The sequence below is a fragment of the Kogia breviceps genome, chromosome X, assembly GCF_026419965.1.
Source record: "Kogia breviceps isolate mKogBre1 chromosome X, mKogBre1 haplotype 1, whole genome shotgun sequence".
Lineage (NCBI taxonomy): Eukaryota > Metazoa > Chordata > Mammalia > Artiodactyla > Physeteridae > Kogia > Kogia breviceps.
In genome coordinates this window covers 27,321,734-27,347,987 of record NC_081330.1, presented here as the reverse complement: position 1 = coordinate 27,347,987, position 26,254 = coordinate 27,321,734, and the positions used below count along the sequence as shown (strand labels likewise).

Below are 26,254 nucleotides of genomic sequence, written 5' to 3'. Positions count from 1 at the left end.
TTTTAAAATAACACAGTAATCTAAGGGAATATCATGCCTCTGATGTGAATGTTAACAGATAGGAACTTGTTTGCGACCTTGACTTCTATCCCTATTATAAAACTTTTTCTCAAATACTGCATTAAACCTTGTTGGAATTGAAACCAACTGGTTTCAGGAAATGCTGCAGTTGTTGGTTTCCTTAATAAAAGCCTTACAAATTCAAATGGTAAAGACAAACAAAATATTCACTGTTGATCAAAGAAACACTAACTAAACCTTCCAATTTTTCACCAAGCAAGCTGACAAAGATTAAAAAAAAGAAAATATAATCTTTAGTGCTGGCAAGGGCACAGTAAGACGGGCACTCACATTAGACAGTGTAAATTGGTCCAATCTTTCTAGAACACAAAATGGCATAATGTATTAAGACTCTTAAAATGTTCACATTCTTTAACCCAAAAAATCTGCTTCCATGATAAATTCTTAAGGAAAGGATCAGAGAGATTAAGATTTAGGTACAGAGATGTATCTTGCTGTTTTATTTACAATACTAAGAAGTTATGAATTTAAGTGCCCAACAATGGACATTGGTTGAATAAATTATCATAGCTGTGTAAAAGAATATTGTGTGGCCATCTGCCATTTTATAAAGATGCTCAATGGCATGGAAAAATTCTAAAGACTTGGGGCTTCCCTGGTAGCACAGTGGTTAAGAATCTGCCTGCCAATGCAGGGGACACAGGTTCGAGCCCTGGTCCGGGAAGATCGCACATGCCGCGGAGCAACTAAGCCCATGCGCCACAACTACTGAGCCTGCGCTCTAGAGCCCGCGAGCCACAATTACTGAGCCTGTGTGCTACAACTACTGAAGCTCGCGCGCCTAGAGCCCATGCTCCGCAACAAGAGAAGCCACCACAATAAGAAGCCTGTGCACTGCAACAAAGAGTAGACCCCACTCGCCACAACTAGAGAATGCCTGTGTGCAGCAACGAAGACCCAATGCAGCCTAAAATAAATAAATTTTTTAAAAAATCTAAAGTCTTAATGTTAAACACACAAAAAGCAGGATATAAAACTATCAGGCCCAATTGTGTACACCCCCACCCCCTCAAAACCTGCAAAATCATATACTGAAATACACTGAGCTAGATATAGGCATAGATAATGTTAATGTTAGTGATAGTATTCTAGGCTAAAATCTTCTTTACAAATCTTTATTATGAACATATATAATTCCAGTACATTAGAATGAGGAGAATGCAAAAGAAATACCGTTTCTTTCATCTGAATTTGATTGATCTTTATCCTGAAAAGTTTGTGCTTGAAATCATCATTACAAATGAACTTGTCACCATCTTCGATATCTTTACCCTTTGGATTTTTCGCCAGAACTCGAGCTTTGCCACAGGCCAATGACTGCAGTGTTCTTCTTAACTCTCCATCCTCTGAAGAAGAAAGAGTGGATTAGTTATTTGTTACTAACTCATCAACACGCACAGCTACATTCAACCTCAGTCTAGCTTCTACCCCACCCATCTATTAAAACTGTTTCCTTTTTTCCCCAAGATCATGAACAACTTCCTCTTTGTCCTATCCAATGGCTTTTTTCCTGGTCGTCCTCTAAAGGCTTCAATTATCATTCCGAGTGGATAACCACCACATCTTCAGAAATGACATCTCATTTTCCCCAGTCCTACATTTAAAGGATACCTCTAGCTGGCTCCTCTACTATCAATTTTAGTATGTCCAACATTTTAGTCATCATCTTGCCCATGAAACTGTCTTCTTTCCAATTGTTAGTTACGAAGCTACCAACCTCCTCTGGTGAGAAACCCTGGAATCATCTTTTAACTCTTCCCTCTCCTTCATCCTCCACATATCTAGTAGTTGCTTCCTCAGAGATGCTTCGTCTCTCTTCTCATTGGCCTCATTCTAGTCTAAGTTCGTTATCACTTTATGCCTGAATTACCCCATTAGCTTCTGGACTGGAATCTCTTCATCCTTCAAGCTGCCCTACTATCTATTGATTATAGGCAAGCTGCCCAAATAAGTCACTTACAATATGTCACACACTTGAGATCCTACAATGTATGTTTCACTTGCTAGATTTGTAAGGCTCTCCATATCTTACCTAGCTAACTTTGTTATCTCACTACTCTATGCTGCAGTTAAACATTTTATGACTCCTGCCCACACTGTGCTCATTCCTTCCTCCACACCTTTTCTCATGGTATTTCCTCTTGCAACATATGCCTTCTCCCTAACTTAAATTTGAAGTCCCAGCCCAAGTCCTACCTCCTTCATGAAGGCTTTCCCAATTGTGCCAGTCCATAGTTATCTCTTGCTTCACTGAACTCCTAACACACTCTGTCAGCACCACAGATTGGTACTTACTAGTTGTGAAATTAAGTGTCATTTCTCCCTTTCCCCATGGTTATAAGTGCTGAGGAGGGGGATTATCCCTTTTTAGTCCCCCAGAGCTCTTAACCAAGTGGAGTGCACATAGTGGACACTGAATAATGCATGCTAATCAAACGATTCAACACAAACCTATTCCAGTAGCCTGCTTGATCTCTTCTAAACTGAACTCCTCTCCCTCATTAAACATTAGCAGCACCAGTGTTTGAAAAAGAGAGACCTGGAGTTCCTTTTTACCCTGTTGGAGAAACAACAGTGTTTAGCCATCATTTTTTTTTAAATGCATGAAAATTAATCAAATAACTAATCTCTTACTGGAAAAGCATTTTTCAATTAGTGGATTTAGAAACTCGGATTAACATTATCCAGAAAAGCCAGTATGTTCAGTGTAGGGTTTAGGTGTGATCCTACCTAAAACAGGAGGAAGGATTGGGTGACCTTTCTACAGGTCTTTTTTTAAGCCTTATAATTAAAACAACAAAGCAATGAAAATTAATAGGTGGGTTTTATGTGTCATTACAGATATTTATCATGAGCAACAAGAAATCACTATTTCAATGCATTTTCAACTTGTCTGATTCAGATTAGTCATGAAAAGCTGTAGGATTTTTTGAAATTAGATATGAGAACTGCTCCCCTTAAGGCCCACTCTATTCTCTAGCTCCCAGCAACAAGAAAATAAGTTTCCTGTCAAGAAGTGGCAGCGTGAATTTTGCATCCACAGGTGGGGAAAGGGTGTGGGAGAAAAGGGTTATTGGTTTTGGTTTTGCAGCAGGGCCCAATCAACTGTGGAAAAGACCACATTCTTATAATATACACAGGGCTGTGACAAGCTATCACTATGTCATGCAGATATTTAGGACAAATTTATAAAACACCTTAAACCTTCAAATTAAGAGGGATGACCTCAATATCAAAGATGAAGGTGAGGGCTTCCCTGGTGGCGCAGTGGTTGAGCATCCGCCTGCTGATGCAGGGGACATGGGTTCGTGCCTCGGTCCGGGAAGATCCCACATGCCGCAGAGCAGCTGGGCCCGTGAGCCATGGCCACTGAGCCTGCGCGTCCTGAGCCTGTGCTCCGCAACGGGAGAGGCCACAACAGTGAGAGGCCCGCGTACCACAAAAAAAAAAAAAAAAAAAAAAAAAAGGATGGTGAAAACTAAGTTTGGGGAACATCCACTTACCTCTTTAAATTCTGCCTTTAGCACACAGTGTCCTAGGGTTGACTGCCACTGAAGTTTCCTGCCACTATGTTTGCCTAGGTAAAAGGTCTTGAAAATCTCCTGAAGTTTTACCATCTACAATAAATAAAACAAAGCTTTATTTAAGTTCTGTATCCAATATCACGTTCACCACTTTTTATATTTACCTCGTGTAAAAATTTCTGGAAGTTTTAAAGACTATACAGAGCAGGTCCACTGATCATTTTGATGTAAGGTAATAACCACCAAATCTAACGGCATTAATCAGTCTTTACACTCTGATCTGTCTGCAACATTTTATCATCCCCTCTTTTGAAACATTCATCTCCAATGTCTTCTGTGTCTCTGCAACATGCTGGTTCCTTTATCTCACTACTGCTTCTTCACAGGTACCTCTTCCTACCACCTACCAAATGTGAGCCTTTTTCAAAGTTATGCCTTAGGCCTGTTCTTCCTGTTTCCACATTCTCCCTCTTAATGAGGGAGATCTGCTCCCTGGGCTTCCATGATTATCTCCACGGAGGACTCTCAGTATGTATCTCTCTAGCCTTAAACCTTTCTAAGTTTCAGTCCTGGGTTAAGACATTTCCCCAGGAGTTAGGATGGATTTACTCAAGCACCATCACTCAGCAGTTCAACCCCCAGGTGATATACGGGCAAGAATTTTTGAGAGCCGGACAGAGTGATGGGTACAATCTGGGGAACTGAAAGAAGAGTCAGGAACTTAGCCCTGAACTCAGAAACTTGGCATCTTTAGCTATGCTCTAATGATATAAGTACAAGAGTAATTTAAATAAAAGAGTAAAGTATTAAAAAACAGTTGACATTTGGTGGTGGTGTGCTTACTGACAACAAACTTTTAAAAGTACATATTTTTCAATGATAAGCAAAATAGAAATGTCATGTATTTCTATGCTTATAACTCAAGTCCTAAACAGCAACTCTTACCTCTGGTGGTAAATGAACTTCCATAGGCACATATGTTGGCCAATAACCCATCGTCAGGATATTCACAGTTAATTCAATATTCCCAGGTACATTCTGGTTCTGCATATACTACAATAAAATCAACACACACACTGAGATCTTAAAAAATAAAAGTGCATACATTTCATGCCATAATAATGACCCATTTAAGAAGGTCCCCATTACAAAACTACATGCAAATACTGACAATGTTTAAAATAAAAGGCAACTATTAAAAGGACTATAAATGAAGCCTATATTAAGTGCTCTAGAAAAGTACACTGGGTAACATTTTGCTACAATGGCACACAAAGATCACGTGCTCTGTTAGAGGCATTAATGACTTAAATAAATAATTTCTCACATACGACTGGGCTGTTATAGGATTTCTTCTCCATTCTTTTCCCCATACCACCTGCAGTCCCCATCTCTGGAGACCCCTATGTGGCTTGGAAAACCTGGCAGCAACCCCCATTCCTCACACCCCACCAGCCAGCCCAAGTCTCCAGTTTTTCACTTGCTCCACTGCCTGTTTGCAGGGGGTGACCTGAAATGGGGAAGGAAGAAGGGGAAAGGGCAAAGCAAATAAACCCTATTCTGTAGCTACTACAGGACCCATGATCTACTGACCCTTATCTTTCTCTTGAGTCTTCCACTCTCATTTCCCACCATAGCAATATAGTGGTAAAGAAGTCATTATTAAAACCCTAGGAGAGGAAAATCTACTTTGCTATCACTATTACCTATAATCTCAAATATTTCAAAACCAGCTTCTACCAACATCTGCAAAACTATGGATCTAGCTTTTCATTCCCAATGTCCCTAAAGGACTTATACAACCACCCTGCCACTTCTCCGCCCTCCCCATCACCAGCTTTGAACATGCAACTCACCAACAGTGATTAGATGCTAGAAGCCCTGTTCTCACTAGCTACAGCTTTTCTTGTCCTTACTTCTGTTCAATACATTTTACTTCTATTTTTGTGTTATCTTGGGTGTATACTGAGAATAAACTTTGAAGTAGGTCAAATATACTTGCATTTCATTCGTGATTTTTTTCCTCTACTGTGACTATCATCTAAGTTGCTATGAAGTATTTATAACAAATACATGTTTCTATTTATCCTCTTCAGTACAAACCAAAGTAAGGAGATAACTAAATACATTTAAGTTGGAGGAATTAAGTAAGAGTTTAACTCACTTTTACCTGTTTGAACTGAATCATGATGTCTTTAGAAAGTTCCATGTCTTTAAACATTCCTTCAAGTTTGCTGGTGAAAGCAGCTCCACATTCTATTAAAGATGTTTGTACATTTACAGTGTTTTAAAGTGGTAAAAACACAGAATTTAGAATTGAAAACATGAAATATGATCTGTAACTATTCATAAGACCAAAAAAATCCTTACCCCAAAGTGTATGCCCCACTAATTCAGAGTCAAATCTTTAATCCTGTAGTAACCTTATCTACTATTTAGGCATAAGATAAATGGGAAACTTTTATACAAATAATAAAAGAACAATGCTTTATTTTTTTTTAAATCACAACAGCTCTGCACATGTAAATAGGTTGGAAACCTAATGAGCTTACTCAATTTACGTTTTTATCATAAGAACATGCAATGATTGACAAAAGAGGCAACTGACTGAAAAGAGTAAAAACTAAGCTAACATTTTCTCTCAGAAATCAAAGAAGAAAAGGAACAGAAAGAATGACAAACATACCATGTTTAAGTTTGGACAGCATTGATTTTTCAGCATCCACAGATGCACTCTTCCCAACTAACAGGCGCTTGGCTAAATCTTTCTTATAGAAGGCCTCAAAAACATCCTTGCCTATGTTAAATAATAAAACACAACTCTCATAATATTCCAATATAAGGTTTTGACAAAATTGGCTCAAAGTGCTTAATAAATCGTACCATTACTCCAAGTTATTTAAATTTATAGATTTTATCCAAGCTTGCTAAATTCAAGAAACATTAGAGGTAGATTTTTGTGCCAAACCTTTCAAAAGTTCTTTGCTATAAAGAATTAAGACTGAATTAACTTTTCTTTAGAAAAGCTTTAGTCAACTAGTAGCTTTAGCATCAATACTATAGAGATTAAAGTAAGTAGCAAAATTCAAGGCTCTTAATAGTGGAAAAGTCAAAGCACAAGGCAATTAAGTAACATTCCTCAAGTACCCCAATAAATTAAATGCAAGGAATGTACAGAATTTGAAACAGCTAGCCCCCAAATAAATATACCTTCTAGGTTGGTTATACTCGCTAGTTTCTCTGTTGAGTGCTTTGTTTTAAAAGAAAAATATTAAAACAAAAATACATACCATAGATAAATCTAAATATAATCATAATCTTATCCAACATTTTCTCAAGTTCTTCATCTGTAGCTTCTTTGTTGCCTGCACGAAGCTTTGAATCTACATACTTAGCTAAAATGGAGGGAAAGTTTGTTGTTTAGTGATCATGGGTATCCATGAGGTACTGGTCACACTATAAATACCAAATAGGAGTATGATATGCTTGACTTTTTCAATGTTTCACATGTATACATGCATTTTTAAAACAGTCTCCAAAGTCAGGGAGATCAAGTGACTTGTTCAATGTCACAGAGCTAAAAAATACAAGAGCCTCAACTCAAACCCAAGTCTTCTGGCTCCACATCTAACGTACTTTCTACCATACTGATGCTTACTAAAATGGGATATGTGGGATATGGGTACCCCGGCGGTGGGGGGTGTATACAGCCCTGTGCTGGGGTCATCAAAGCCACTGAAAGACATGGCACATCTTCTGGAGTATTCACTTTACACTGATGGTAGGCAATCTTAAACCCTTTTCTATTAAAACAAACCAGATACATTACAGAGTAGGAGGCAAATTTTGCAAACATTTTAAGGGTAAGTAGTAAACCAACAAAATTTCATCCTTTTGGGACTTCCCTGGTGGCACAGTTGTTAAGAATCCACGTGCCAATGCAGGGCACATGGGTTTGATCCCTGTTCCGGGAATATCCCACACACCACGGAGCCACTAAGCCCGTGCTCCACAACTACTGAGCTGACGTGCCACAACTACTGAAGCCCATGCGCCTAGAGCCTATGCTCCACAATAAGAGAAGCCACTGCAATGAGAAGCCCACGCACCGCAACAAAGAGTAACCCCCGCTTGCCACAACTAGAGAAACCCCGCGCACAGCAACGAAGACCCAACGTAGCCAAAAATTAAAAAAAAAAAAAAATTCATCCTTTTGGCGAAGGACCTTCTCAGCTACCTCCTCCTCAACATTAAGGGGTACCCAGGTGGGAAAAACTGAGAACTGAAGTATACCACACCTTTTACTCTAAATGGGCCCAGATTATTAGGTTTATTTTCATCCTGGACATTCTACCTTGCTCACTGGCAACTGTAATTCTGTGCTATCCTTTCCTGTAGCCCTATGTGTGGGCCTCAAGAAATGGCACCCTGCCTCACCTCTAAATTGCAGGAGGCTTGTAAAACAGCTATCAAGTTTTTTATAAGTAAAAGTAAATAGGGTCTTACAAAGAACGACCATGTTTGACATGTGGGTTTTGAGATATTCTTTAGCATGAAGGACTTATTCCTTGCATCCAGCTTAGAAACCACAAAGTATGCAACTCCAAATAAATTAGGTGTTAATATACAAAACCTTGTCAAAATTTCAGGTTAACTGGAATTTTATGAGTAAAAGAAGAACATTAAGGAACTGGGAAAAGGGACTGGAGAAATACCTATAAGTTCAGCAGGTTTGTTTGGTCTTTTGTTAATGAATGTTTCAAATGCTTCTTTCATGGCGTTGATAAATTTTTCATTTTTCAGGAAACAGATATCAATTATATGATCAACCTTATCTTTAAAATCCAGCAATTCTTGAACCATGGTTTTATCCTTTTCAGGATTAATTACAATAGTGCTACCAAATGCCTAAAGAAACAAAAATGACTCTTTATTAGAATTTAATTATCTGCAATGAAAACAATCCCCCCAATCATATTTTAAGTAGATACACATACTTTAAAATCTCAAAAAATTAAGATAAAGCTGGCTTTGAAGTCAAGAAAATTAAAAAATAAGGTTATAAAACATCCAGACTGATACCATTCATCTATAGTAATAAAATAAGTAATGGCCACTGGCTATATAATATCATAATGGGGCATTATTGTAGAAGTCTCTAGGGTCTTTTTCCTACTTTTAAAGAAGTCGGGTTGAATTTTTAAAAAACAGCAATCTGCCTTCAGTGTAAGATCAAAGAAAGGAAAGAAATTTGGATCCAAAAAAAGCCCTCTTCCTTTTTCCAAATTCACTGCTATATTTTATTGGAGCTAGAAATCACATCAGACATCAAGAAGAGAACTGTTTCATTGCTAATTTGCCACACAGCTATCATTCTCAGGTTGACTGTTCTCAAAATGCCCATTACTTACAAAAAAAGGATCTAACAAATAAGAAATTCTTGCTGATATGTACTCTAGATGTATAGATTATAAGCCATGAGAGAAAAATAAAAACAGGTTAATGTTAATACCTTAATGTATTCAATCCATTGCTGCAAGAGAACCTGAACGCCACCTCGAACTCTACTGAAGAGTTGATACAGGAGAGATAAATCTTGAATTCGGTTTTCATCAAGGAGGTTATTTAAACCTGAATTTTGAAACATTTGGTATTAAAAAAGTGAACACAAATGTCAGATATTTTAATGAAAACTAAGTTATTATGATACTGGTCTGAACTATGACTAGTCTGTGATTTTAATACAGAGATGTGCTTTGAATTAAACTCAAAGAAACAATCACCTTTCCAAGTGAAAACTAACTATAGGGAACTTTATATAAAAACAAAAATTGTGTAATGGTTTGTACCATTTAGCATAGTAGATGAGATGTATAAACCAACTTATAAAACTTGGTTTACATAAATACACATTATAAATACCTCATATGTGCAATAGCCACATTATATTTGCATTAGTATACAATATATTTCAAAGTATTGGATATGGCCTGTGGTATATCAAAAACGATACATCAATAGGCCAAGTTTAAATGAAGTTCTAAAGTATTTGATTTTCAGAATGAAATAAAAGTGCAACTGCATTAATATGCTAAAATACCTTAAACAAAAGAAAAGATGGCTGGAGAGAAAGGTAAGACTTTTTTGCCTATATGTAGCATTGTCAAAGTAAAATTCAGGGTATACTCATAGATCACTTAGGATTATAGAAGTCCTTGGTTTTATATGCTAGAAACAAAAACATTTTAGTGCAAAAAACACATTTCCTTATTACTGCAGTCTTAAAAATTAAATCAAGAATTCCCCAATTCCCACTGTTTCTTTACTGGAGTTGGTAGTCTCCTCTCATCTCACTCCCCGTATCTTTAAGTTAAGGAAACAGGCACCTCCTGAAAGTTTACTGTGATGAATAGGGAAAAGGGGTTGTGTCCCTCCTCAGAAATGCAGCCACACACTACCAAACTTTTGAAAGGGCAATCTTTAAAAATTTTTCTACTTGTTTGCTGCTACCATTTTAAAAGTAATCTCCTATTTGTAAATTACCAATTACCTTTCTGAAGAATCGCTGTTAAGTGTTCACCTAGAAGTTGTTTTTCCACAGTAGCAATTAATGACTTTCTACAAGGAAAAAAAAGTTTAGAATTATTGACTTTGACTTTGCTGAAAATTTATAGTCTCTCCTGGGGGGAAAAATCAAATAGCTCATTATATGTTAATTTCAATATTCCTATTTCTATGTATAAATTTATTGTGCTCAGAGTTATTCTACTTTATGCCTAGAAGGAAAACATTGCATATTTCAGAATTTGTTACATCATGAAATAAATACTTTAAGGGTCTTGCTATGGCTGGCTTTTCCCAAATTTCTCTGCTTTCACTAGGAAAGTAAAGAATTTATCTGTGCTGCTTACAGGAACTCTTGGTTGGTAATATTTAGGAAAGCACAGAAATACTTTCTCCTATGAACACCCACCGAATTTTAATCGGCCTGAAGATTTTAAAGATCACATCATCTTGTAATACTATTTTTTAGTTACATCCTAAACACATATAGACAACCAATTATCAAATCCTTGATTAAAGCTAATTAAGTAGGGAAAATAACAACTTGAAGGTTGCATTATGAAAACAATTGTTAAAGACTCAAGACACCTGAAAATAGTTACTAACATGTTTGCGGATGCCCGAAGTGCCTTAAGTGATTCAATAACACAGGTTAAGGCTATTAGGCTGAGCATGTAATACTTACTGGGTGGTCTGATCTAAGTAAGTAATAAGTCTGTCTGCTTCTTCTTCTAGACGTTTGTTAACATGATGAAGATATTCAGGAACCTACAAAGATAGTTTTTTATATTATTGTTTTCCTCCCCATAACTCATTCAGAAAATGTCAAGTCCAAAAGATCCTGGGAGCAGCCCTGTCAAATGTGACAGGGTTGAATCATATGTAAAATTATAGGTAGAGTTTATGATCCAGAATTCTGGCCTTCAAGAAGAGAGAAAAGAAAGGAGCACCTAAGTGAGAGAAAAGCAGCATAATGTTGGGAAGATAAATGCAAAGGGCAGCTTATGTTCAATAAAGTAGGGTCTATTGTGAGACACAGTGGATTTATTAATCACGATTTTTAAATACCTCTCTTTCCTGCATTAATTTTTGGCCTTCAGCTGCGTAGAGTCGGTTAGTTTCTTCCAAAAATCGTTGTTCAAAAGAATCCTGATAAATCTGGAAAGGGGTAACAAAATAAAAGAGTTCAATTATCCAATAAATGTTTATTGAATGCCCTTAATGGGAACAGCACTATGAGTTTGGTTTTTATTTTTTTGGCCATGCCTCGGGGCTTGTGGGATCTTAGTTCCCCAACCAGGGAGCAAACCTGGGCCCTCAGCAGTGACAGCACAGAGTCCTAACCACTGGACCGCCAGGGAATTCCCTGAGCTTGCTTTTTAAACATCAAATTAGGGACAGCAATCAGCTCTGTAGTAAGTGAAGTAGTTGACTTACTTGCAAATCAGAGAGCATGCTTAAAAGGCTTCGGAGTAAACTTCTATCAATTGCTTCACCATTCCTTTCCCTCTCAATCAAAAGAAGAATGCCATCAATTGTCTTATTCTGGACTTTCTGATCACTTATAATATGAGCCCTAAATAACTCCAGTCCCATATCCCTAAAATAAAAAAAATATATAATCTAAATTAATTGACAACAATACCACTTCTGGAGAGGCTTGCTTAACTTCTCACCACATGTTAATTAGGGTTCCAGGCTTTGAAGCAGCAATTGTAAAAGTATAAAATCCACACATTTAATTTTAAATAACATTATTAAAGTATACAGGAAACTCATTTTGTCTTTAATGAAAACTGAAGCTAAATTCCCATCTTCCTCCATAACTAAGTTTTATTGTATTATTTTCTTTGGTGGATTTCTTACCTTGGTCAAATCAAGAGGCAAAATTAGTTCAAAGCTATAAAATGGTCTTCATTGTACTGGTAATGAAGGCTTAATTGCTCATTTGTCATCTGGCTTCAGTACTCAAAAATCAGTAAACTCTGATAATTGCTGTAGGTAGATGCTAGGCACATGGTGGGGGGAAGAGCTCATTATACTCTGAAGTTTTTGTGTATACATGGAATTTTCCACAATAATGTTAAAAGATAATGAGTGAACTCTTGATCAGCAACAAAATGATGCACACTCAGACAATCCAGAGCAAACTTTAATCCCCTTGGCCAACAAAGAAACTTCTTCATAAGTTATTATATGCCCAGGGAATGTTAGCTATCTCCAATATTAGCATAGGCAAAACATAATTAACAAGGTAAAACTGCTATAAACAGAAGTCTAGAAGCCAAATATGAATTTTTAGGAGAATATTCACAGTATCACTCTTTTCTATTAGTGTAATTAAGATTTGACTATGATTTGTTACAAATCTTTTCATAATTTTTTTCTGGTATCCTTACCAAATGGAGGGTAGCATTGAATTTTGAAGAACGTAAGTCCTATCCAGAAACAAAAAAATGCTCCTGATCATGATCTGCCAATGAAAAAAAGAAATCAAACCATTTGTTATATTTTGTGAAGCTGAAATATTTTATAAAATAAGATAGCAGAGTTTACTTGTATATATACTAGACTACTAGGATCAAACATACAGATAAACACATCTACCTGAGAATATGCCCACACCATTTTTATTAAACTATTAATAAACCTTAATTCTTGTAGTTTCCAGAAAAAAAAGACACTTAAAATGGTCTATGACTTCTTTGCAATCTGAGAAGCAACTAAAAATAAAAACAAAATAAAGGGGCATACAATTTTTCCTCAGCAACAGTGGTCAGGGTGAAACTGCCTTAAATTGTATACATGGGATTCTGGGTGGGTGGGATGGATTTTAAGATTTTTAATTTGCAGAATATAAGGTTTAAAATAATACCAGATTAGGGGAAAAGGAAAAGGTTGTGATCTGAATAAGCTAAAATGCAGAACCAAAAGGCACAAGTAACCAAATAGTGAGTGGGATAGCCATCAAGACTGACAGGCAAAATGTAACTTTTTAAATGAGATAAATACTTTTTGCTTAAGTGTTACAAAAATCAAAATTATCATAAGGTGCAAGTCATTCTAAAATACTGGTTTACCTGTAACTTGCAGTTTTAAAATAGAAAACTCAACCAAAATTAGTTTCAGTCCCCCCATTGCAAAGCTTTTAAAACTAGCATTCCTCTATTTGAAGAAACTTATTTTAACGACAATACTTAGCTGAAATGTAATGCTTTTTCCATCTTACCATTTGTCTGCAATGGTTTTGCCAACATCTATCGATCTTCTTTAGAAAAAGAACACTATCCAATGAATCCGTGAGATATACGTTAAGGATATTTTTAAAGTGCTTAGTACAAGTAATATATGCAATGTAAGAGCACATTTGTCTTAAATACAGAATGCCCTACAAACTAAATAAACTAAACAGCACTTAATTATGAAACAAAATGCTACTTCTTAAACTGTAAAAACATGTTAGATCCCACTAAAAAAAATACCTCTAAAAACAAGTCTTAGTAGGACTTCCCTGGTGGCGTAGTGGTTGAGAATCCACCTGCCAATGCAGGGGAAACGGGTTCAATCCCTGCTCCGGGAAGATCCCACATGCCGTGGAGCAACTAAGCCCGTGCACCACAACTACTGAGCCTGCGCTCTAGAGCCTGTGTGCCACAACTACTGAAGCCCACACACCTAGAACCCGTGCTCCACAACAAGAGAAGCCACTGCAATGAGAAGCCCGAGCACCGCAATGAAGAGTAGCCCCCGCTCACCACAACTAGAGAAAGCCCGCGTGCAGCAATGACCCAAAGCAGCAAAAAAACAAAAACCAAACCAAACAAAAAAACTGTCTTTAAAAAAAACGAAACAAATAAACAAACAACAAAAAAACAAGTCTTAGGGACTTCCCTGGAGGTCCAGTGGTTAAGACTCTGCACTACCACTGCAGGGGGCATGGGTTCAATCCCTTGTCGGGGAACTAAGATCCTGCAAGCCGCTAGGCCAAAACAACAAAAAACAAGTCTTAGACATAACTGAGCATTGTGTTTTCAGTTTATTATTTCCCAATTATCTTTCCTCAAAAAGAGTAAAGACATTTTATTTATTTACATTAATAGTACAATGTAGATTTGGACCCTAATTAGAGATAAAAAGTCAAATTTTGCATCTTCTTACTCTAGAGGCAAGATGAACAAAAATAAACCTACAAAACACAGGCATTCCATTTCAAGTTGGGTTTAAAAGTGAGGGACAGAGAGGGAGGGATAGATGAAAATACAAGGTTTTTTGTTTTTAAAAGGATATTCTCTGAACTGATGAATTTGTGCTTTGATGTGATCTTCACAAATCTGTCTCAGCTGTTTGTACAAGTTTGCAGAAATCTTGTAAGAACAGAGATTTTCCACAGCCTGCAAAATTAAACACACTTTCTTACAGAGTGAATGGGGCGGGGTGGGGGGATTTCTTGATTATTTACATCAAATTCCTATTATTTGTTATTTCTACCATGTCAGCTTATTAAAAAGGATTATTCGTCCATTTAAAACACAAGGTAAAATAGCAAAATATCAACATAGGTAGTGAACTTTTTTCATAACCAGTGTACTATACCAACACCCCCACACACACACAAATTAATACATTTATTGTGGCAGTACAGGTTAAGGATGGAGGGAATCAAGCCAAATTCTCACCTTGTGAAGACCAATTTGTAACAACTGCTACATATAAATTCTGTCTTGTTCTCAAAAATGTTAATTGTTTTCATAAGCAGAATTCCATTTTGAGTTTGAAAGTAATTTCACCAATTGTTTATTAGATGGGTTGGGTGGTCCAACCACCACTGAAATAAAATTTATTTACACTTTCTTTGGTTTTCCTGAACAGAGCAATGCAGAATTTATTGCTAGCAGTATTATAATGAGTATGATATAATTATACACAAGGATTTTTCTCCAACATTGCAGCTTAAGAATATTTAAATAAATAGAGGTTTTAAAATTTGCACAATGGGATAAACATTAATTACTAAAGAAATACTGAATTTTTACTTCATTCTAATAGTTGAATTGGTCTTTTATACTCAGATCCCAAAAGGACAAACTTGAGATTTCAGTGAGTTTCTTATGTGCATCAAAAGACTTTCAAATTTAATACAACAGGCATGGTAAAACTCTTTGGATGAACTCTGATATAATCTACAATTCCAACTAGTAATGACTTAAGTATAACACCAGGATTTTTTTCTCACCACAACAGAAGGCAAAAATTCCATTAAAATTGACTCTAAGGGACCATCCAAGTCCTGTTGGTTGGAGTGGAATTTTATAAATATGTAGTTGGAAGTCATATTCCCAGCATGCAGGTCCAGCAATAAACTAGCAAATGAAAAGAAAGCTTAAAGGAAACCACTTATACCAAAGGAGGAAAGGCACTACACCTTACCAGGAAACAGCAGACCACTCAGATATAGCAGCTAAGGAGGCTCTCTGCTGGCCACCACTTTCCATGGGGCCTTGGGTCAGACCACAAATGCCTAAGGGTGTGTTTATGTTTATTTCATGTGCCTGACTGGTTCACATTAGTCCTCTATGGACTCTCTCCCTTCCTCCTTTAGTAGTCTTCTCATTGTATCTTGGTGTTCCTTTTGAGTGACTAATTTTCTCAGCATTTCTCATTTTCCTGCTTAGATTCTGTCTTTGTATTTCACCTTCTCCACATTTCCCACCTGCAGTACTTTTCCAAGTCCTACTTCACCATTCCCTTCTGCTGTGTTATTCTTTCTTCCATATATTAGTTCTCATTGCATCATTTATCTTCTTACACAAGATACCATATTCCCTTACTACTCAGCTAGGTTCCACTTCTTCCAATAAGCTTTCCTTAATTGCCTTGACTACCAGTGACTCATTTGGCACTATCACCAATCATACCACACTGACTTGTCCCTCAGTCAATATTGTATCTCTTAATGTGTATATCCTGTCCCCCCAACTCTCCTTAATGACAGAAAGAGACCATGTGCTCATGCACCTATATGTTATTTAATACTTTTTGGGCTTTGAACCAGGTGAATATAGTAAATATTAAAAAACCTAATGTACCTATAACTAGCAATGTGTCCTGCACACAGAAGGTGCTTACAGCATAAGGAGAAAACTGGTCAGAAAACATATAATTACAATACACTGTGTTGGGTTCTATGATGGGGATAAGATAGAGGTGAGGTCCCTAACCCAATCTTTAGGGCAGAGGCAAGTCAGGAAAGGCTTCCAGAGCACAAGAGGTGGAGTCCCAAAGACCCAGGGGGAAATAAAGAGCTTATGGGAATAGTGAGGAATAAGAGAATTAAGCTGGTCTTCATATGCATACAGCTTCACCTGTGTTTAGTTGGAGAGTGGTTTAAGATATGAGAAGCAACAACAGAAGGAAAGGGAAAGGCAGGAGGATCTAAGGTGAGTCTTGAAGGTCAAGATGGAAGAGAATATCCTGCTTCTCTAATTTAGCCTTGACTGCTTAACATATAGATCAGATCTAGTAATTTCCATTCCTTAAGAACTTTTCCGTCAAGCTCTTCAGGTACCATTTATGGAGAAATCCCGTAAGTGGTAAAAAAAAAAAAAAAATACAAAGGACTGAATGGTGTGGTGCATGGTCTACTATCATTTATGTAAACAAAAGAGAAAGAAAATTAATTTTTAAAACTCCACACAGTTGTTTATACACACATGAATCATTTCTGGAATGATACTCCCAATTATGTTTGTCAAGAGGGGAATTAGCTTGGAGAGCAGGGTTGGAGGATGGAGTGGAAGTGAAACTTTTTACTACATGCTCTGTAATACTTTTGGGGCTTTGAACCAGATGAATATACTAACTATTCAAAAAACTTAAGTACTTGCCTCCCCCAATAAAACCCTATCTTCCCCACCACCACACTTTTTAGCATGGCATTCAAGGCTCAATATTACCATTATTTTACTCTCATGTCTGTCTATAATCTTCCACATACCCCGTGATCTAAATACTCTGCTTTGCTAACTTTCAAGCAAGGTTTGTTTGGAGCAATCATGTGTGCCTAAAACAGTGGCTTCCAAAAGTTTTTGACAAGCCACAGTAAGATACACATTTTATGTCACAATCCATTATACATAAAATTTATGTAACTGAAACAAAATCTTCATGAAACTGTACTTACCATTACTATGTGTGATGTACTCCAATATTTTCTATTTTACCTTTTTTAAAAAATGCTGGTCACAAACTACTAATTTCATGAGCCTCCTAGAATATAAGCGTCTTAGGGGCAAGGACTAAGTGATCCCTATATGCCCATGGCATTTGCCCAGCTTTGCACACAGTAAGAAGTCACGCAGTCACTGATTCAACAAGAATGGGGTGTTTACTAAGTACTCTGTCCTGTTAGGCGCTGGGATAGACACATGAATAAGTGTTAAATCACTACCGAGGAGCTTGAGGTAAACTCTATTTTATTCCAGATCTCTGAAAAGCACTTTTAGAAATGTATCATTTTACATTTGACTAAACACCCTGGAAATCCCTGGAAGTTTGATCTGGTATAATTATTACTAATATAACCTTGTTTCACAGGTAACTACTTGTATTAAACATTCTGGATAATTCTATAAGTCTCTTAAATCAAACTATATTTTTACTTAAGCTCCCAATCACTACTGGTTAAATATGCTGCCTTAAATCCTTTTTGCAGGTAGTCAGATATAAGATAAAAATATTCTAATAAGGTTTTAAATTTTATTCCTCCAAATCCCAGCCCCTTCCCTCCAAAATTCATACATTGCATCAAACCCGTTTGTCTGAAGAAAAAAAAACTCCTAAGAAAATATAAACGTGTAGCAAATGAAATAGCAAAACTATAGTTCCTGAAATTTGCAGAATATAAGATTTAGAAACAGCAAAGGCACATAAGCTTGCATTTGGGACAAGGAAAAGAGTGGAAATGAGGGTAAGAAGACTAGAATAAAAAAATGAAGAGGATTAAAATAAGGATAAAAAATACAAAAAAATTACAAAGCATGTGAAAATAAATGGTAAGGGAGGAAATCTGGAAAATTTTCTGATTTAGCAACAACAGACACTTAAGAAATTAAATTCCCACCAGGGTGCTGAACTCTGGTCACTGGCCTAACAGGTTGGGGCTTATTTTTCAAACCATAATGTTTAAAGAAAGAAAGAAAAGCATACCACAAAACTTTTCAACAACTGATACAACAATAAAACTCAAAATTATGTCTTTTTACATCTAGTAAAAATGCCTAAAATAAGATAATCAGGGCTTCCCTGGTGGCGCAGTGGTTGAGAATCCACCTGCCGATGCAGGGGACACGGGTTCGTGCCCTGGCCCGGGAAGATCCCACGTGCCGCGGAGCAGCTGGGCCCGTGAGCCACGGCCGCTGAGCCTGTGCGTCCGGAGCCTGTGCTCCGCAACGGGAGAGGCCACAACAGTGAGAGGCCCGTGTACCACAAAAAAAAAAAAAAAAAAAAAAAAAAAAAAAAAAAAAAAGATAATCAAAATATATCAAAAACTAAGAATTCGCAGAAAGGAAGCCGAACAATGAAACCTAAATTATTTCTCTTTTTACATCTAGTAAAAAGAGCTTAAATAAGACAAATTATCAAGAACTAAGAATTTGTAGTTGGGATAAATAGCAGGGATAGTATTAATAATTCAGTAAAAAGAGGAGTAATAGTAACATGACAGACTAAGCTTAAACACATCAATGGTTAAACTTACAGAACACAATACCTAGTCATCAACATAGAATATAATAGCTTGTCACCTCTGCTAAGAATCTCACTACCTGCTCTCCACTGACTGCTTAAGAAACCCGATTTTACAATGGAAAATAACCTATACTCAGATGGATGCACTATTTGCTTCCAGTCTTGCGGTCATGTACTTGATGAAAGAATCATTAATTGAAAGGCTCCGTTATTTAACATTTATTTCACAAAAAAGCTAACCAAACAAGAGTTCTCATTATTAATGATGAAATTATTTTCATCGGAATTGAAGTATGGACTAAGCTTACCTTCAAAGATAATAGCTAAAAATTTATACTAAGAATAATTGTAACACTCATACAGAAACCAACCAGCTCCAAAAAAGGTAGCTAATTTAAAAACACTATACAGCTATTCACACAAGGCTGAGAACATGAGGAAAATAATCCCATTACTTAAAATATCACTTAGTAAAAAAGTCACACGCCAAAACCAAGGTTCCAACTATTAAGATACCACATATAAAAACAAGACACATCCTTGAGCAGTGCAGAGGGACACTGTTCCTAGACAGTTCTCTTTTTCTATTATTTTTTCAATTTGGCTAATGATGTTTCCTGATGCATATTTGGGATGTAATCTATTTATCAGCCAGCTGTTCTGGCCCAGTGTGGATTTAGAATTTAAAAACATGTGTGGCTTTAGAGCTGTATAATAAAACATAATCTTAAAGATACCTTTTTTAAAGACTCAAATACTACTTATCATCATCATCACTGATGACACGGACATACAGCAGGCAGTGTTGTAAGTATGTTTTTGCAGTATTTTATTTACAACTAAACAACCCTGCCATATAGGTAGTCTCCCCATTTTGCAAATGAGGAAACCAAGGTTTAGAGAAGTAACTCACCCAAAGTTATCATGTGTGGCAGATCTCAAATCTAAGGCAGGCTGAACAACTCAAGAGTCAGTGCATTTGGGCTTCCCTGGTGGCGCAGTGGTTGAGAATCTGCCTGCTAATGCAGGGGACAAGGGTTCAAGCCCTGGTCCGGGAAGATCCCACATGCCGTGGAGCAACTAAGCCCGTGAGCCACAGCTACTGAGCCTGCGCGTCTGGAGCCTGTGCTCCACAACAAGGAAGGCCGCGATAGTGAGAGGCCTGCGCACCGCGATGAAGAGTGGCCCCCTCTTGCCGCAACTAGAGAAAGCCCACGCACAGAAACGAACACCCAACACAGCCATAAATAAATAAAAATTTTAAAGAAAGAAAAAAAAAGTCAGTGCATTTAACCATACTCCTATCTGTAGTCAAAAACAAACAAGCAAACAAACAAACAAACCCAAACCAACACGAACAACTGCCTCACTCTTAACAGGATTTCAAGGTTGTGGAGGAAAGATTTTATTTTATTTTATTTTTTTTTTTTTGCGGTACGAGGGCCTCTCACCGCTGCGCACTCTCCCGTTGCAGAGCACAGGCTCCGGATGAGCAGGCCCAGCGGCCATGGCTCACGGGCCTAGCCGCTCCGCGGCATGTGGGATCTTCCCGGACCGGGGCACGAACCCGCATCCCCTGCATTGGCAGGCGGACTCTCAACCACTGCGCCACCAGGGAAGCCCTAAATCACTTTTAAAAGACAACGTTTACTTACTGCAAATATACTCAGAACAGCACATTCTTTTCTAGAAATTAAAAACTTATGAGGTAGTATATGCAAACCACACTAGGCAAGACTTCCATGCTTAAGCCTTAAAGCAAAATGGTTTTTCACTCAAAGAAAAAAGTTTTGCATAGACATATGCCAAGTAAGTGTTTACTTCAGGGAAGGGGGGTGGGGGGGTGGGGGGTGATGAGGAGTTTGGAGAACTTTTGTTTGGTACACTACATACTTCTATATTGTTTCAATTTTAGAAGAGCACTTTTTTTTTTCCGGTACGCGGGCCTCTCACTGTTGTGGCCTCTCCCGTTGCGGAGCACAGGCTTCGGACACGCAGGCTCAGCAGCCATGGCTCACGGGCCCAGCCGCTCCGCGGCATGTGGGATCCTCCCGGACCAGGGCACGAACCCGTGTACCCTGCATCGGCAGGTGGACTCTCAACCACTGCGCCACCAGGGAAGCCCTAGAAGAGTACTTTTAAATTACATTTCAACCTTTTAAAAATCAAACAAGCACCTGAAATCCAGATGGTATCAAGTAATTTTACTCCCTTTATCCTTTTATCCTCTTTTTTGAACTTGAACACCTCAAAATAATCTTTCTGAGAACAATCCCAAGGAGCATTTATAAAATTAAGTTCAAAAACAGCGAAAGAGCTAGAAACAAATGCTTTGGAACTTATCATCACAGAAGTAATATATTATGAAAAATGCAGAGAGTGAAAAGTTGTAACACTGACTTTAGGCTAAAGAAATGCAACTGAACAACAGCAGGTAAAAATTCTGAAGTACAAGAAAGGAAAAACACAAAAATGTGAGCTATGAGCTCTTGAAACACAAAGGGATTTAACAGAATCAATTTATCAGGAAAAATATTTTTTTAACCCAAAAGCTCTAGAAAAATATTCAAGGTAAAGTAAATAGAGTTCATTAGCAACTACAATCAATGTTATAAATATGGGGACTTCCCTGTTGGCGCAGCAGTTAAGACTCCGAGCTCCCAATGCAGAGGGCCCAGGTTCGATCCCTGGTCAGGGAACTAGATCCCACACACATGCTGAAACTAAGAGTTAGTATGCCACAACTAAAGAGCCCGTGAGCTGCAACTAAGGAGCTCACCTGCCACAACTAAGACCTGGAGCAACCAAATAAATAAATAAAATTTTTTTAAAATGTCAGAAATATGAAATACGTAAAGTAACACATTACTGAAATTAAAGATGCTGTACACCAGCATATCCAAAGAAACACCATATACATGCACGAATGAAAAAAAATTACCCTCTTTTTAAAAATTAATTAATTTATTTATTTATTTTTGGCTGCGTTGGGTCTTCATTGCTACGTGTGAGCTTCTTCCTATTTGCAGCAAGTGGGGGCTACTCTTCACTGCAGTGCGTGGGCCTCTCATTGCTGTGGCCTCTCCCATTGCAGAGCACGGGATCCAGGCATGCAGGCTTCAGTAGTGGCACGGGGTCTCAGTAGTTGTGGCTCGTGGGATCTAGAGCGCAGGCTCAGTAGTTGTGGCACACAGGCTTAGCCGCTCCGCGGCATGTGGGATCTTCCTGGACCAGGGCTCAAACCCATGTCCCCGGGGCTTCCTTGGTGGCGCAGTGGTTGAGAATCTGCCTGCCAATGCAGGGGCCATGGGTTCGAGCCCTGGTCTGGGAAGATCCCACATGCCGCGGAGCAACTAGGTCCGTGAGCCACAACTACTGAGCCTGTGCAGCTGGAGCCTGTGCTCCACAACAAGAGGCCATGATAGTGAGAGGCCCGCACACCACGATGAAGAGTGGCCCCCGCTTGCCACAACTAAAGAAATCCCCCGCACAGAAACACAGACCCAGCACAGCCAAAAATAAATAAATTAAAAAAAAAAAAAAAAAACCCGTGTCCCCTGCACTGGCAGGTGGATTCTTAACCACTGCGTCAACAGGGAAGCCAAAAAAAATTACCTTCTTTGATGACAGAATTTTTTTTCCTAAAGTAAGACTATTTGCTTCAAATACTGCACTACAGAGGTATGTGAAGTGCTGTGGCATATTAGTGAAAGTGCACTGGACTAAAAACTTGGGCATCTCGGTTTAAGTCCCCTGCTCTGCCAATATGCGACTCTAGACTTTGGAGTCCCTGAGACTCCATTTCCTCATCAATAGAGTAGGGATGATAACTACTACCTTATTTACTTCACAAAGGGTTTCTATAAATGCTTAAATGAGATAATCCTACTTTGTAGGCTGTCACACTATACGAAGAAAAAATACTGGACCACATCATCGCTTAAGGCCTTTCCAGCTGTAATTCTACTTTTATTACTGTACAACTCAGGAGCCACATGTGTACTATACCAACATAGCCATATGAGATGGGCTTATCCTTAATACCTTAGTACTACTACTGACTACTACCTGACACTTACATAACATTATAATGCTTATAATATTACACAGCATCATTACTATGTATTCGGCACCGTTCTGTGTGTTTGGCATGCATTGATGCATTAAATTTAAACAGCAACAGAAACTGGGGATCTCAATTGACATATTACAAGTGAAAAAATCATACTGTGCCTTATGAAAAACTTTAACTAGAGATAACATCAACTTATATTTCTATCATAGTGCTTCAAGGTGCTTTTCACAAACATCTTATTTGAGTCTTATAAGCAACGCTGTGAGGTAGATAGAGCAGGAGTTCTTCCCCCTTATAAGCAACGCTGTGAGGTAGATAGAGCAGGAGTTCTTCCCCCATTTACAAAGGAGAAAACAGAAGCTTAGAGAGGTTTAGTACCTTGCCCAACACCACAAGGGTAATAGAGCCAAAACTAGATCCCTTTGTCTTTTGACTCCTAATCCACTATTTGTCCGTCACCATACTATCTCTACAACTAAAATGAATAGATGAAAACTACGAATTCTGATAAACTGAACCAACATAATTTCTTACAAAGTACTCATCAATACAAAAACTCAAGCCATTGGATTTTTTTAAAATATGAAACTGATGCTATAATGGAAAGTAACTTCTTGAATTGGTTGTGGCAAAAATACAGTAGGTCAAAGTATCCTGGTAGCAAGAAGTCTAAATCAGGAATCGTCCTTAATTGTATATTTAAGTTCAACACTTCAAATACAGATCCATTTGTTAAGCAAAAGAAACAAACCTGAACCTCAGACCAAGTTGCTGAACTACAACCTGCTGATCACCTTTGGGCTAAGGTATGTCTTGTAGACCAGGAGAAAAGACAAACATAAAGAAAAACAGAAAGAAATGGCAAAAGTATGCTAACAGCAAAGACGCAAAATAAAGTATATGGAGAATATCTGCATTTCTTGAGGGCTTTCCTATATAGGTAATACCACTTATCAATAAGTATCACAGGGCATCCCTGGTGGCGCAGTGGTTGAGAGCCCGCCTGTCGATGCAGGGGACGCGGGTTCGTGCCCCGGTCCGGGAAGATCCCACATGCCGTGGAGCGGCTGGGCCTGTGAGCCATGGCCGCTGAGCCTGCGCGTCCGGAGCATGTGCTCCACAACGGGAGAGGCCAAAACAGTGAGAGGCCCACGTACCGCAAAAAAAAAAAAAAAAAAAAAAAAAAAGTATCACAACAGAATGACATGTCACCAGAAATCATCTTTGGGATACAGGCTATAGGATTCTATTATAGGTCAAACTTATTACAGCAAGGTACTCCTAACTGTAAATCCTAATTAGAAGGGTCCAAGATAAGCCCAATTTATACCAATAAGCCTGTACCCATAGCTTAGGTCAGAATATATGGTCTGATTATAAAACAGAGTGCATATATTAATCAAGAAATCGTAATTAGAAGGGAACCAAAAATCTACATAAGCGCCCATTTCAGAAAGTAAAATCCATATACACTGCACCTCAATTTACGCTAACCAAATCTGGTAATCCAAGTTAATACATACCTGATAGAGTTCTTCTAAATTGTACTTAATCGAAGTACTATTCTGAATAGCTTCCACTGCTTCTTTCAGTTTCTGCCATGTTTCATCTGTGTAGTTTTCTGGTAATTTAGGCTTATCTAGATGATATGTAAAAGGTTGATAATCAGAATAATATGTAGGATATAGTAATGAAAAGAACCATAAAATACTAGTATTACTGCTCTTTAAGGATAAATTGTTATAAGTATTATATCTAACTATTAATCATTATTTTAGACTTAGTATAACGAATAAAATTTGAAATGCCAGAATACTGTGTAAGTCATTTTGACTCACTAATTAAAACTGAAGGTGAGGGGTTTTTTTCTGCTATTGACTGAATTGATTCAAAAAATAAAACTCAAGAATGACAAATAAAAAAATAACAATCCTGATTCTATTCCATCATGTGTAAACCAAAGTCAACATGAATTTTGTACCTGAAATTTAAAATACTGAGTGTCTACTATGTACAAGGTACTTTATAAACATCTTAATTTTCCTAATACTGTCCTAAGGAAAGTATTACTACCCCTATTTTGCAACTGAGGCTGGAAGACTCATTTAGTAAGGCTTGCCCAAGGTCACCATAGCTAGTCAATGGTAAAACTGGGATTCTAACTCAGGTCTGTTTGACTCCCTTATTTATGTAGCATCTACAGGAATGGAAAGAAACATCTTAATTCATGTTTTAATTTAAACTGCGTTTATAAGCAGAGTGAAATATAAAAAAATTAAAACATCCAAACAACTCCAGAACCTATGTAGCACTTTCTGAATGGAAAGGAACATCTTAATCCAGGCTTTAGTTTAAACTTCATTGACCAGTGATGAGTATTTTTTTAATTAAAACATCCAGATACCTTAATAATGTGTTTTTATTTTGGGAGGGGGAGAAAAAATCCCAAACAAAATCTCTGAAACCAGTATACAAATGCAATTAGGGTCATAGCTCATCTCTTTAAAAATCCTTGGCTATTAAATTAATATATTTTAAATAAAACAATAAACAAATTAGTCAATTACAATTCATATTTACTTCAGAAAGGTCTACTATTAAATCAAAGATTACAACACTTGAGAACCTGGAGGTGGGAGAGGAGTGATAGAAAAAAGAAAAGCTTAAAAATAAACAACACTATACTTAAGACAAAATAGAGCATATTACTGATTTCCACACTAATGTTGAAAATACAAGCATGGAGAATCTAATTTTCTCAATAGTAATATTTAGCCACAAGGCACTGATCTGGTAAATATTACTTTAGTTCATTCATTTTACTTGCCCATTTAATAAACATTTTAGCATCCACTACTTGCCAGTTAAGGGTGTCGAAAAATTCAGAGAAACAAAAACACACTCGAGAGATTAAAAAGTAATTCAGCTCAATTACATTTTAAAAAATTGTTGATTTTACATTTGCATCAATGCATTCACAATACTCTCAAGCACATATCTCAAAAACTTGAACAAATTTTCCTAAAAGCTGCAGGTCAGTACTTTAAGACCCATTTCAGTAATTAAAAAAAAAAGATGTAATTGTTCCTATCCTTAGACTAGTGTTACACAGAATTACTACTGTGTATACACAGTATTTTCACTTCCAAACCCTACCTTTGGAAAGAAATGAAGACATCATAAATACTTTTCTCCAACTATTGCTTCCACAATGAGTTTCAAGAGTGTAGTATTCAATGTTATAAATGTAATTATAAATCTTCTT

At 37.4% G+C, this 26,254-nt stretch overlaps 1 protein-coding gene across 2 annotated transcripts in view; it reads right to left on the bottom strand.

The window, feature by feature from the left end:
* The window catches only part of CUL4B (cullin 4B), a 32,898-nt gene that overhangs the window by 4,719 nt on the left and 1,925 nt on the right, over window positions 1-26,254 (bottom strand). Inside the window, exons 3-19 of one of the 2 annotated variants that reach the window (XM_059050060.2) lie at window positions 24,513-24,628; window positions 14,457-14,560; window positions 13,399-13,468; window positions 12,569-12,642; window positions 11,607-11,769; window positions 11,238-11,327; window positions 10,855-10,937; window positions 10,156-10,223; window positions 9,118-9,236; window positions 8,321-8,513; window positions 6,896-7,000; window positions 6,292-6,402; window positions 5,770-5,861; window positions 4,551-4,658; window positions 3,585-3,698; window positions 2,533-2,638; window positions 1,255-1,427 (exon numbers count right to left, since the gene is read on the bottom strand). In XM_059050060.2, coding sequence (XP_058906043.1) covers window positions 1,255-1,427; window positions 2,533-2,638; window positions 3,585-3,698; window positions 4,551-4,658; window positions 5,770-5,861; window positions 6,292-6,402; window positions 6,896-7,000; window positions 8,321-8,513; window positions 9,118-9,236; window positions 10,156-10,223; window positions 10,855-10,937; window positions 11,238-11,327; window positions 11,607-11,769; window positions 12,569-12,642; window positions 13,399-13,468; window positions 14,457-14,560; window positions 24,513-24,628 — 1,889 coding nt within the window. The remainder of the gene's footprint in view (window positions 1-1,254; window positions 1,428-2,532; window positions 2,639-3,584; window positions 3,699-4,550; window positions 4,659-5,769; window positions 5,862-6,291; window positions 6,403-6,895; window positions 7,001-8,320; window positions 8,514-9,117; window positions 9,237-10,155; window positions 10,224-10,854; window positions 10,938-11,237; window positions 11,328-11,606; window positions 11,770-12,568; window positions 12,643-13,398; window positions 13,469-14,456; window positions 14,561-24,512; window positions 24,629-26,254) is intronic. The other variant, XM_059050061.2, reaches the window with a different exon arrangement.